Source organism: Anomalospiza imberbis, chromosome 3 (assembly GCF_031753505.1).
Source record: "Anomalospiza imberbis isolate Cuckoo-Finch-1a 21T00152 chromosome 3, ASM3175350v1, whole genome shotgun sequence".
Lineage (NCBI taxonomy): Eukaryota > Metazoa > Chordata > Aves > Passeriformes > Viduidae > Anomalospiza > Anomalospiza imberbis.
The window spans coordinates 68,418,546-68,431,289 of NC_089683.1; the positions used below are offsets into that span (position 1 = coordinate 68,418,546).

Here is a 12,744-nt window from a genome sequence, read left to right on the forward strand (position 1 = left end):
TTTGCAAAGCCATTTTGAGGTTTTTGAAAGCATTGACCTAGGTCTTTTAAAGGTAAAGACAGTGTAGTCAATTTACTGGGAGCCTAATTATGAAAATATGCATGTTTCTTTTGTGATGTAAAAAGGAAAAATCCATAGATGAAAGATAACAATTTGAGAGCATTTTTAATCCATTTTTATACAACTGTTTTCATGATATAGGAAAGAGGCAAGCAGAAGTAGACATACTTAGTTTCAATGATACTTAAGATACAACCCCAGCTGCTAAGAGGCAATCTGTTTTCAAAGTAAATATTCACTGACTTGCCAGTTGCTACATTTCTCATCACAATCAATATGTCCTAACACCATACAGCAACTTGAATGAATTTTACCTGCCTTCTCTCTATTATAGCTGTCACATTATTGCATTGTTAGAGAATTTGTAAAAGCACATTTAAGTAACACTTCCACATGTAGTTTTATCTACAAAGATTCTCCTATTGAAACTGTCTATATATTAATATATAACTCATTATCAACACATATTTAAACAACTCTTCACAAAGCAAGCTACACAACCACACTTAAGAGCTATTTGACTGTACAATATAATGCTGCACTAACACAGTCCTTCTCACTTAATACAATTCAACTTAATAATATTAAATTATTGAGGGCTTGGGTCTTTGGTGGGCTGTGGGCTTCTTAGTTTATAAAAAGTCAGTAAGATATATACAATTTCTTTGTGGCTTAACAGGAGTTTAATTCCTCAGTAAACAGGAATTGAACCCTCGGGACTGTGGCTTTTGAAATTAGGGTGTGTTTAGGTTTGGAGACTGCCCAAATTTCATTCACATTTAAGAAGGGAAAGCACTATGCCAGACACATGCAATCAGAAAAAATGATTACATTCTGAAGGAAGACTGTAAAACAAATGCTCCCATATGTTTCATAGAGATCAAATAGAAAGTCTGAGGACTAGTACAGTGGTATTTAAATATCCAGCAAAAAAAAAATCTCAATCCATTTAAAAAAAACCCTAAGAAGTAAAAATTAAGTTAATGGCTATGAAGTAAATGGATGCTGCAAAGTTATTCTCACTTACAACACAGGATGAGATTGAGAAATAAGGGAGGAATCAAACATGCCAGGCTCTCTGGTACCACCCATTACTTACAACAGTTATTGAACAATATTGTTATAATTAGTGAAGCTGGCAAGGGAAGAAAATGCAAGGTCTGAAGTGTTTTGACAAAAGGCTGAAAGAAAAAAAACCAACCCCCCCCCCCCCCCCAAAAAAAAAAAAACAAAAAAAAAACCAAAAAACAACCAACCAAGCAACCAAAAAAAAAAACGAAAACCAAAAATCAACTAAAAGGAAAGCTTCTTTCAAGACACAGTTTTATGGAAAAGAAGATCCCGGATTAAAATTCAGGTCCCCTTACTAAATCCTCTCCAAGTAAACTGAAGGCTTCTCTTGTAATCTGTTTGGTTTTTGGTTGTGGTTTTGGTTTTTTTTCTGTCTTCTACCCAAGCAAATATAATAAAGTTGGACTGGTCTGTTTTCTATTCAAAGCAAAGAAATATATTAGACATTTGAAAATTTGAGTCTTTCCTGAGATTTACACATGGTATTTTCCTTAATCAGGACATTTCCTAGACATTTTCTGGAATAAGTGAAGGTAATTACAAAATGGACACAATGACATTTGGTTATTTCAATGAACTGCAAATTTGCAAATAATCCATTATATTCAGATTCTGAAGTATATTAGAGATGACATTAAGTAAACATTTGAAATGTTTTAGTACATTATCAACATAAGAGGAATATATTTTCAAACCGAAATGAAAAAAAAATTCTTGTTCATAATAAGAAAGAGAAGTATGGAGAAGTATGAAAAACTGATTATGACTGCAGTATCTATTCCATACTTCCCACAAGAAAATCTCTCACATTCACACATATCTAACATATGAAATTAATTCATATTTTTTTCATGCTAAAAACTGTATGGCATGGAATATATATGTACTGTGTAAGGAAGCAGATTAAAATTAATTTAAAATAAAATATCATAGGGTAAAACAGAAATATTGTGAAGCAAAGAAGCAAAGTGTTCACAGATATTTGAAATGTTGTTAGAATAGGTTTTCCTTTTGACCATTATCTTCCTGAGCAGTATTGGTTCACCTAGTTCTTCATGGATGAATAGTAGAAGTCCTTTCTAGCTCTTGTCAGACTTTTGGGTCTTTTCTGTTTTGTTTAGCTCCTCAATTTTTCTGTTAAGTGGACTAGAGCTTACTATCTCTTTTTCTGCACCTCAAAGTAGATTATTTAGAGGGACTTCATAAACCATCAAGTCATTCCAAAGCAGGTGACCAAAAGCTAAAGTCTAAAAACCAAATATCTGAAAGGTGTAAAATTAATTAACATTATCAAAACTGCATGAGGGAAGTTAAGGATCTAGTACAACACCATACACTGGCCTTCAATGCCATTCTGTGGCTCAGGTCTTTACATCTCATGTTTCCAAGTTCTTTGCAGGGCAAAGAGAAAACCTCCTCACGCTTTCAAGAGATGTCTAGCCAGACCTCCACACATCAAGACACTGCACTGACAGACAGGGGTAATGTTCACTGGCCTCAGCTGAAGCCAGAAACATGCTTCTAAGATACACCATTTTGAATTTTTTATGTGACAGGCTCTGTCAAGCTTTAGAACATGCTTGAGCATATTCTGAATCCCTGATTTTACATACCTAAAGGTCAAATTTCTCTGATTATTACTACCAGACATTTATGAAGCCCCTGGAAGTTTATACTACTTTTTATTATATTAACTCTTTGAAAGGAAAATAATTTCTCTAAGGTAAAGTTATTTTGGAGCAATCCCTGAAGAAACAATAATTAAATGTTCCAGTTCCACAAGGGGAATGATTTCTGTTATCAAAACTTTTTTTCAGTTGAGCAGTATTTTTATATTAGTGAAATTACAAAGTAAAGTCAAAGGTGTAGAGCATAAGGTTTGATACCATTGATCAAAGACTGCCACACCCAAGAAGCAAAAAAAAGGAGCAAAACTAATGTGTTTAGTCATTTAGAAGTTGATCATGTTGCTTATGTAGAAATATATGCACTTCATAAAACATACAATGGCAATAAATGCAATTAAAATACTTGGGATTTTCATTGCTTTTGGGGAAAATAAAGTCACTTCAAAATAGGACTTCTACAAGCTTTCTGAATATTATTGATGACAACTAACAATACCTTCACATAGACACACAGCATTCCTATATTTTATGGACTTCCTCTGATTACTCACATTCTCATACAGGGCTTGCAGTGTCTCTAGGTCAACCACAGAGTTGTCCAAATTCACAACAGCTATAAAAAAGAGAAATGAAAAAAGAGTTAGTTGTTCAGGATGATAATCCAGCTGTGAAAGAAAGCTGGTCACAATACTCAGCAACAGTTTTTTATGGCCTACTGGTCATACAGCTTAAGGGTTTTAACTTTATTAATGCCTTGAATAGTGCAGTATAGTATAGCTAGAAACCTGGCAGAGCCAGGTGTCAAGTGTTAAAGAATTCATCTCCCTCCCCCCAAACACACAAACATGATCCCACAAGTATGGCCATAGTCAGAGATCAGAGATAATCTTTACATCAGACTTTCATGGTCCAGCTGAAAGCATTATAAAAATTTGTAAATCTGCACCACAGCCACACACACACACTCACACAACAAAGCTCATTCCTGTTGCTGGTTGACTTCAGTCTTAAACTCATTAATCCATAAGTCAGCCAGTTAACTTCAAAACACCTGACAAGGGTCAAGTCTTCTATGCACTAAGCCGACACATTTAGTATGGATACAAAATATGCCTTTCCTGTTCCAAACCAATTCTGGCGCCACACACATACTGTATTTTTTTCAGCATCAAAAAAACCCAGTGGAACAGCTCAAACAGAATGATTTCTATCTACCTAACCTGGATTAAAAAAAAAAAAATCATTAAGAGGTACACACATTTAGAAATGGAACCCTGACTCCCCACGTTATAGAAACATTTCACAAGGCACAGGAGATATTTGTGCTAACTATTGAAAAGTTGTTCTCAGCTAACACGAAGAATTATTTTTCAAATAGTGCTTTTCAGTCCTCCTCTTACATATTTTTGCTAGTACAGTGACCATTCATTTAAAAGCTATATAAATCCACTTTTCCTCATGCAGATCTTGAAATTTAGAATATTGCATTAGAATACATGTGATGGCAATTCATAATTTTATCATACTACACCAGTCTTTTCCTACTTTGTACTTCATTAATTTGTACCCTTTTTCTCTAATGGGCTTTTTGTGTGTCTGTGTGTATGTGTGTATGTGCTGTAAGTGCACTTGCACAATAAGCTGAATAATTTCCTAGGTGAGATTAATCTAGAAATTGCAACATTGATCAGAGATAGAGACCCAGCACCAAGTTAATTTTTGTCCCATAAACCCATGTCCTTAACAGTCACAGAGAAATTCTGTATACACCTAAAGACTACAGAATATAATTCAAACTCATGTGTTTCTGATTGCCATCTAGAGATAGCACTCTGAGTCTGGGACTTATCATGTTTCCCCTTTCCAGGCCTGAGACATAGTTTTAGTTGTAGTATAAGAAAATTATAAACAAAAGTGTTGACCTTGATTAAATTAAGCAGGTCACACTGTATCTCTAAGCAGAGCACAAAGCTAACTTTTAGGACTAAAAAAAAAATTTGAAAAAAAAATCTTTATTTTTTCAGAAATAATGGGTTTTTTCTATTTTTCCCTTACCAGAAAGCAATGTAGCAGATAATGCCTATTTAACAGGTAACAGTTCAGGAAACAACATGGGTGTTTTTTTTTATTTTATATTATTTTATTTTTTTTTAGGTAGAGGACACATGCAAAAATCTGCTACTAATTATTTGGGGTATTTCTAAACTTCCCTCCCCCATCCAAGTGTAATAATTGTTGCAACAGAGACTTAAAGATGCCCTCTACACAAGGCACGGTATTATACATTGTATTTAATAACTCCTGTTCCTCAATAAGACTATCTGTATGCTTAAAAATGTGCCAAATTTGCCTTGTAGAACTGCACACTAAAATTAGCATGCAAATAGAAACTGGGTCGAGATAGGTTTGAGAGCTCTACTTTAAGAAAACACTAACATCAAAGCCTATATAAAAACAGCTTTATTAAACCCAGGATATATTATGAAACTCAGCTTATGCTATCTAACATTTCAGCACTTTTATGCTTATGCAATGTTTTCATCTATGGACACACAACCCTTCAACTATTTATTTGGAGTTGTGGCTGTCTTCTCCCTACTCTACCCCCCTTCCTTCCAGAGACTGTCCACTCCTGCACTAAGAAATTCAACATAAGTTCCTGCCCTGACTTTTGCTCAATGTTAAGATCACCCACGGATTACTCAGAGAGCAATAGAATACTTTTGTTTGAATGCTTGCAGGAGATAAGAGAATGCCTGGCAAACACAATGGTGCCAGGTCTGTGTACTTTCAACAAAACAGGTATGCAGAAAAGTGTACATACTTCAGGGAGCTGCTTAAAACAAATCAGTCGGAGACAAGGACATGGAGAAGTTAGATCCTAGGATATATCCTTCAAGTCTCTGCCGCCAAAGAGAAATATATTTCTATACGTTTAATCTAAACCTGTATATGTTCATAAGTAGCACTCCAACATCTCACTAGGATTTTTCCATGTACACCTTAGGCGTGCTCCCCATACTTTGAGGAGTGAGGATATGAGCTTCTGTTTTTTTAGGCAAACCTGCAGCATTGCCATACAGAACATAATAGCTGGCAAATAGACAATTACATTAAATTTCATTATCTAGGCAATTTGAACTGAAAAAAAGCAATGATGTATCCTTATGTAGCCAAACTTACTAGTTAAACATGTCCCCTACAATCAGCATGACTACACAAACATCTAACCAAAGGATTCCATATGTGGTGGCAATAGAATGATGAAACGCAGACAAGGATTAATTTCCTCGTATGAAAATATTTTTAGCCATGATGCAGTTCCAGTATACTTTGATGCAAACAACTGGAGAAGGGTTTGTATTAGTCTTGCAGACGCTGGATATTTTCACCCAGATCACTGGTTTAGAAAGTGATTTTTTCTTGTTTCAAAGCTGACATTGAAATTTCTTGGCCTTGACTACTATGAAAGTGAAGAATATCTATTGGCTTTTGCTCTAACAGAAAGAACTTTAATCACATCAGACCCAGGAATTTAGTTCTTACTGTCAAGATCTCACAGTTTTGTTATTTTCTCGCATTCCTATTGCCACTGCTGCCAATTAAACCAGCTTCACTTTCAAGCCCTAAAACTGTAAAATTATTTGATGCATATATATAATTGTACATATACAAATACATAGCTATAATTAAATCAAATTTGAACCAAGTATGTCCAGATGCCCACAGAAAAAATATTAATGGAATTAACAAGCCAACAATTTCTTTTTCTATTTAAGCAAGCCAGGGTCAACAGATGACTACAAAAAATCCACCCAGTAAAATGAGGGGCTGGGGATCAATCACAAATGATTAGTTGATACTATGAAGAACAGAGAAGAAGAAGTAGTTTCAAAGGATTTATAGCCAAATTATAGGGTTTGGGGAACACTTGCTGCTCCTCAGCTTTACTGATATTGTCACTGTTTTGTTTCCATCTACATGGAAATCTAAACAGGTATATTTCTGATAGAAATTATATCCTATTATCTAATGGCAGAATATGAAAATTTTAGCAGAATGGAACAGTTTTCTTTCCATTCTGTATTTCTACCATATAAATTGAATAAATATATATATATATATACACAAACTCACATTAGAAAAGCCAATTTAGATATTAGATTGAAGCTAGAAAGACAAAAGAAAAATGCAAGCAGAGAGACAAAGATTTACTATTTTTATTAATATCAACTGATTTGCAAGTGTAGAAGTTATGTTCCCTGACAGGAGGATATGTTGCTTGTAAAAAAAGTGAGATTAGAGCACATGATCATATTCAGAGGCATATTTAAACTGAAAATTGATGGATCTTCCATATACACAGAAGACAATTTAGAACAGATATACAATTAAAAAAAAACAGCCAAAAAACAACCCAAAAATAAACCAACAACAAAACAAAATACAAAAAAATAAACCAAACCATAAATTATCACCTCCCTCAAGTCTTCAGGGCAAGACAGTAACCAAGCCAACAACAAGATCAAACTTCTTGCCAGCAAATGTAATCCTGAAGAGGAAATGTATGAGAAAACACCACCAGCAGGAAGCTTCAGGATGCCCAGTGTATTGTCAGGAAGACTATAAATGGAAGTTGCTGTACTTTTTCCTTTGTTAGACAGATCACTGCTGTTGATATTCATATATCTAGGAGCACATGAACTACCAGCTGCCACTAAACCAAAGCCGATAGGCAACGCAGACACAGCTAAGCTACATTTTCCTGTGGCTATGAATCTAAGTCCACCAATAGTACCACTTACACAAGCTGTTAGAGAAAAGACAACTTCCTACAGCTACCCAGTCCTTGGAAACCCTATTTTGTTTCAAAGTCCAAAGCTTTGGAATTTCCGTTTAAAATGAAAAGGCCAAAATTCAAAGTTTCCCACTGAGCAGAATTTCAGAAAGAAAAAAGTTATAAACCAGATCCTTTGGATCCAACTTTTGTATCATAAAACTCTCATTAGCACAATCACATACGGATGACTTCCAGAAAACTGGTATACAGTTGAATTCTTAGTCTTAGCCTTCCCTTTTCTCAGGGCAGGTTTCAAATCACACCCCATTTCTCTGGCCTTTCCAAGTATGCCTCCTAAGCTTTTCTGTCTCTGGACTCCATCTAAAATTAAGTATCTCCTCCTTGAAACCTCCTGGAAGCACCGCTGTGTCCCAAAAAACTGACTAAGCATTTTCCAAATCCTACTTGACTGATAAGAGATTACAATTTAAGTCCTCATAAAGAAGCAGTAGCTGAATTAAAACCATGTCTGAACATGTACTGCCCTACTCAGATCCATCCTTCAGGGATACAAACAAGCAAACCACCTATCCAAGTCCTTCCTGTTGATATCCACCTCAATTGACTTCTCCCGTGACTCTCCAAAAACCAAGCAGTATTGCTTCAAGAGGCCACTCCTTTTTCCCTCCTGCACATCTTGCATCCTCACTCTCCATCTGCTCTCCTTCTCCAGAAGAACACCAGGAGTTTCTGCAAGTCTTCACAACTTCTCTGACAAATGTCAGAAACAGATGGTCAGTACAGCAAAATACAAAGGCAGATCTATTCTTCTTCACTGAGTGAAGGACCTCCTGTTTCTGCAGCAACTAACCACAGTACTCTTACCACACACTTCTGTGTGTGGCACTCATCTGGGGGCTGTTCAGCTGTTACGCCCTTCGTGAGACTCCAACATGGCAAGATTATAGGATACTGAGAGGTTCCAATTTCCATGGTACTTTTTCCAGGCCTTGATCCCCAGATATTTTTACTCCACTGAAATCATCTATACCCCAGGAATATTACTGTAAGCTGAAGAGTGAAAAAATTGAAAAGGCATCAACCAGTCTTACAACAAAAAATTGATTCTGTTGTTATTAAGAACCCATATCAGTATTTAAAAATATAGAAACAGTAAGCTTTTTATAGTTAGAGTCTCAAAGCTGCTACATAATTTTTTAGGCAGAATGGGACCATTAAAATTCATTCAACCAGATTTTACAGGACTTATAATTATTTTAAATTATCCAGAAAGGGTATTTGCAAGAAAAAAAAGGCACATAAGTATGTGAGTATGTCCAGTGTGTCACTTTGAATGATCTTCCTTAAATTATTATTTCCAAGTTAATTAAAAACAATAGCTCCCTTGAGAAAAATGTACAGGCAGTAAATTGAAGGTGGTCAAAATCCAATACCATTAGACAATTAGCATATCGGCAAAACCTTAAAAATTTGAGAACTCTGTACAAGAAAAACAAATCAGATAATATATAGCTTGATCAACTTATGCTTTTATCAACAAACAAAGAAAAATAATAGATACAGAATACATAGAGAATTGGTCTGTGAATACAGAATGGAAATCTTCTCTGACAGGTGTCTTTGAAGAAAAATGCAACGTGACAAATGCAAACACAAGCAAACCAGGAAAAATGTTTCAGTGCAGACAATTTCATGAGGTTCACTGGAATGACTGAGAGCTGAACTGCTCAATTCAGAAGTAGAAGGAAAAACACCTGCATCAGTGTTCTCATCAATAAAAGAGCCAAAAGAGCCTAAGAAGGTGATCAAAGTGCAATGACTTCTTTTGCTCCTATAAAGATTATGTTTGGATGTAATATCAAGCTACTTGCAAAATAAACCCAGATTTGCATCCCATAAATACTTAGTATTTATATTTTAAAATAAACTAATCTGTAAAACTTTCAGTCTCTTATTGGTCACACAGAAAACCCACAACTTCAAAACTTTATATCCCTTGGCTTGCCCCTCCTTCCCACCCCCACCTCCCAATCCTGACCCCCTCCTCCCTCCCCCCCCCCCCACCCCAGTTTTTTCCTTTTCCCCCATATAATTTTTTTACATAATTCATGTAAAATTTATAAGGCCATATTTTTATCTGTAATAGTTCCAACAACTTGACAACTACTGCTACTTTCTCGAGATTCGTCTTTATCTTAAGTAAAAGAAATGTGAATCTCCAATGCAGAAAGTTAAATGCTAAATGGGCTCTTTGAAATAAATGTTGTCTTTACACAACAGTGCTAAAACCTTATGTCCCTGTGCTAATGTAAGTTGTGGCAATCCCACAAGGGTCATGACTGCATAATTTTTAAAGATCCTCAGAAAATAAGTGAAAGAAAAGAATTCTTAAACATGACTTCCATTACTTGCAAGCCATCCCCCCCAAACACCACAAATTAGTAGGTGGGGTATGACCGCACTGAGTTACCATAAATTAACAACTTCATGTTATTACTTACCTTCTTGCCCTCAATACCTTTGTGATACACTTGTCTACTAAGAAATACTCAAAGTTTTCATCCTGACAATGTTAAAGTGCACAAAGTTAAAGTGCACTAGGGAGACTGGGGCTTTAACGCAGGTACATACAGCATGGATCAGAGGCAAGACACCACTTAGAACGGCTTGCATACAATTTTACTGTGGCAGTAATTCACCTTGATCTAAAGCCTGTGTAAGAAACCAGAACAGTAAACAAAATCTCCAAGCAGAAGCCATGGATTAAGTTGAGCTGTTGGTTCAGACTGTTTTTAAATGACTTAAGAGTTTTAAATACCTTCAAGAACATGCACCCACATTTCTAGGAAGCAATAAAATAAGAATCAATTAAGCATGAATATGTTTTGCAAAATGTGAAGTAACAAAAGTAGAGGACTTCATTGAAACGACTGAATCTTTGGCATGATTTTTCTCTTATAAACATAATTCAATTTTTAGACAGTTTTCCTGTTCCCTAACTTGTATCCCTAATATAAAAACCGTACCAATAGAGAATTTCTACATACATGTAAATATATATTCACAGATACAACAAAATATATCACCAGCTTTTATATAGCTGTACACAGTTAATATAAACAGTTACATTACATACATTTCAAACAAGTGCCTACTCTGTTAAGGACAGCAGTTACTGATTATGTGAAGTCAAACTTCATACACCTATACAGTTTGTTTACAGAAAGTGTGCAAGTTCAGCTCATAGAGAACAAATATATTTTGTTTGACTCAGTATGTCGCCTTCTTGTCTAGGCAGGAAAAAAAAAGTGGAGAGCAATGCTGTAATCCTTTCAGAATAAAATGTTTAAATACAAACATGATTGCCATTGTAGACTGTTTAATTTAGAGAGATTGTATTTCAGTTCTGGCTTTGAGAGGTTTGCTGATTTGACTATAGAGACTACTTCAATGCTTATCTTAATTGTTTAGATAAGATTTGCTTGAATTTGGCAGGTGAAAAAAACATGGGTGTGGGATATAGGAAGGTAGAGAAAAGACTGGCATTTTACCAGATTATGCGTATTTTAAACTACAGTGCATAGAGGAGCAAACAGCCTAAATGAACCTGCCAGGGGCTGGTCATTGGGGAGTGAATTTGAAGTGTGAGACTGAGGGGCAGGATTCAAGATTTTCAACAAACTGAAAAGGATTACCATGATAACTCCCAAAACACTACAGAAGGGCTAACATAGTATACAAAGGCTAATTATATAATACACATTTAAATAAGTTAAAAAAATATAACTGTGCTTTATGATTACAGTAGGGGTTGTTCATTAGGTTCCTGATCTTAAATGTATTTTTTAAGTGTTTCAAGAACAAGATTTCAATATAAAATTAATACTGGCATATAGGTATATTTTATATGTAAGAATTTCTGTTACAGAAAATATAATTGCTGCTATAAAAAACCCCAATGCCCCTTGGCTTTTATTTCAGTATCAGTTTGTACTAAGCTTTTTCACTTTATGGTTAAGGTAGTACAGCATGCCACAGGCATTTCATTTAGAGGTTCTCAAAAGAAATATACCTGTCAAGTATATATTTTTTTAGGGCAGACTACTAGAACATGAAAGCTGAGGAATATATTTTGGGGATGTTTATATGTCAGTACGTATTTACAGTGCAAGTTATAAAAACAAACTGTACAAACACATCAGCTGCAAAAGCACATATGCAGTAGGTCTGGCATTGTGTATCAATCTGTCTGAAGACAGACATGATTTGTAGCTTTAAATTCATGATTCAGGTGACATAAAATTTGGGTTACTTGTGTGTTAAACTTTTCTTTTAGATCCATATAGGCTATAATGCCTTTCAATCTTGGTTTAAATGGCTTTAAGACCAGTCTAATTTTACCAGTGATTGTGTAACTGGAAGATATTAGCAAGACTTATTTGGAATACAAATGAGGCTTCAGGCTTCAAACTAATTGAAACTTTGAATTACGTGTGGATTTTTTTCAGAATTTAAATTTGCTGGCTTTTGATTTAATCCCACCTAATCTATTTCTATAATAATAGCTCACAGTAAACAAAGTCATGTCTAACTCAGAGAAGTGCAGCCCATAAACAGAGACAAGCTTTTTATTTCTTGCTTTAGGGAGCTCATTATAAATTATAAATTTAAACAAAATGCAGGAGGAGAAGGAAGAAGAAGAAATTTACAAAATGCAGGAGGAGAAGGAACAGAAAGAAATTTATCTGGAACCATTCACTAGTGAACTGCTGTATTTGATAAAGTTATCAGGGCAGATACCTAGGACACATTTCTTTTCCAAATAATAGATTCTCAGCAGTAAGCAGCTAACTTGGGATCTTAGCTTTTTTTCTATCAATTTACCCATAGTGCATAGTTAATGGAGCTCCTGGTCTGTCTGGTTGGCAATTTAGAATACTTACATTAAATTGTCAACACTAAATGAGCTAATAACTGCCAGCTCATAGATCTGAAAATGTAATTGCTCTTGAAACATTACTACAAAGGAGAGAGCATCTTAGGCTTTCATAGGACTCTGCTTCCAGCTTACTGCAAATATCTTTATCAATATTGAAAAGAAAGATATTAAAAATAGTGCTTAATCCTCAATGAAATCCAGGTGGCAACGGTAATGGGAGAGCTGCTCTTTGGTGAGCAGACCAA

The 12,744-nt window shown here is 35.2% G+C and overlaps 1 protein-coding gene across 5 annotated transcripts in view; it reads right to left on the reverse strand.

Annotated features, from left to right (window-relative positions):
- FMN2 (formin 2) overlaps positions 1–12,744 on the reverse strand; it is a 158,761-nt gene that overhangs the window by 67,819 nt on the left and 78,198 nt on the right. For all 5 annotated transcript variants that reach the window (XM_068184971.1, XM_068184970.1, XM_068184965.1 and 2 more), the window contains one exon: positions 3,311–3,372. In XM_068184971.1, the coding sequence (XP_068041072.1) occupies positions 3,311–3,372 (62 nt within the window). The remainder of the gene's footprint in view (positions 1–3,310; positions 3,373–12,744) is intronic.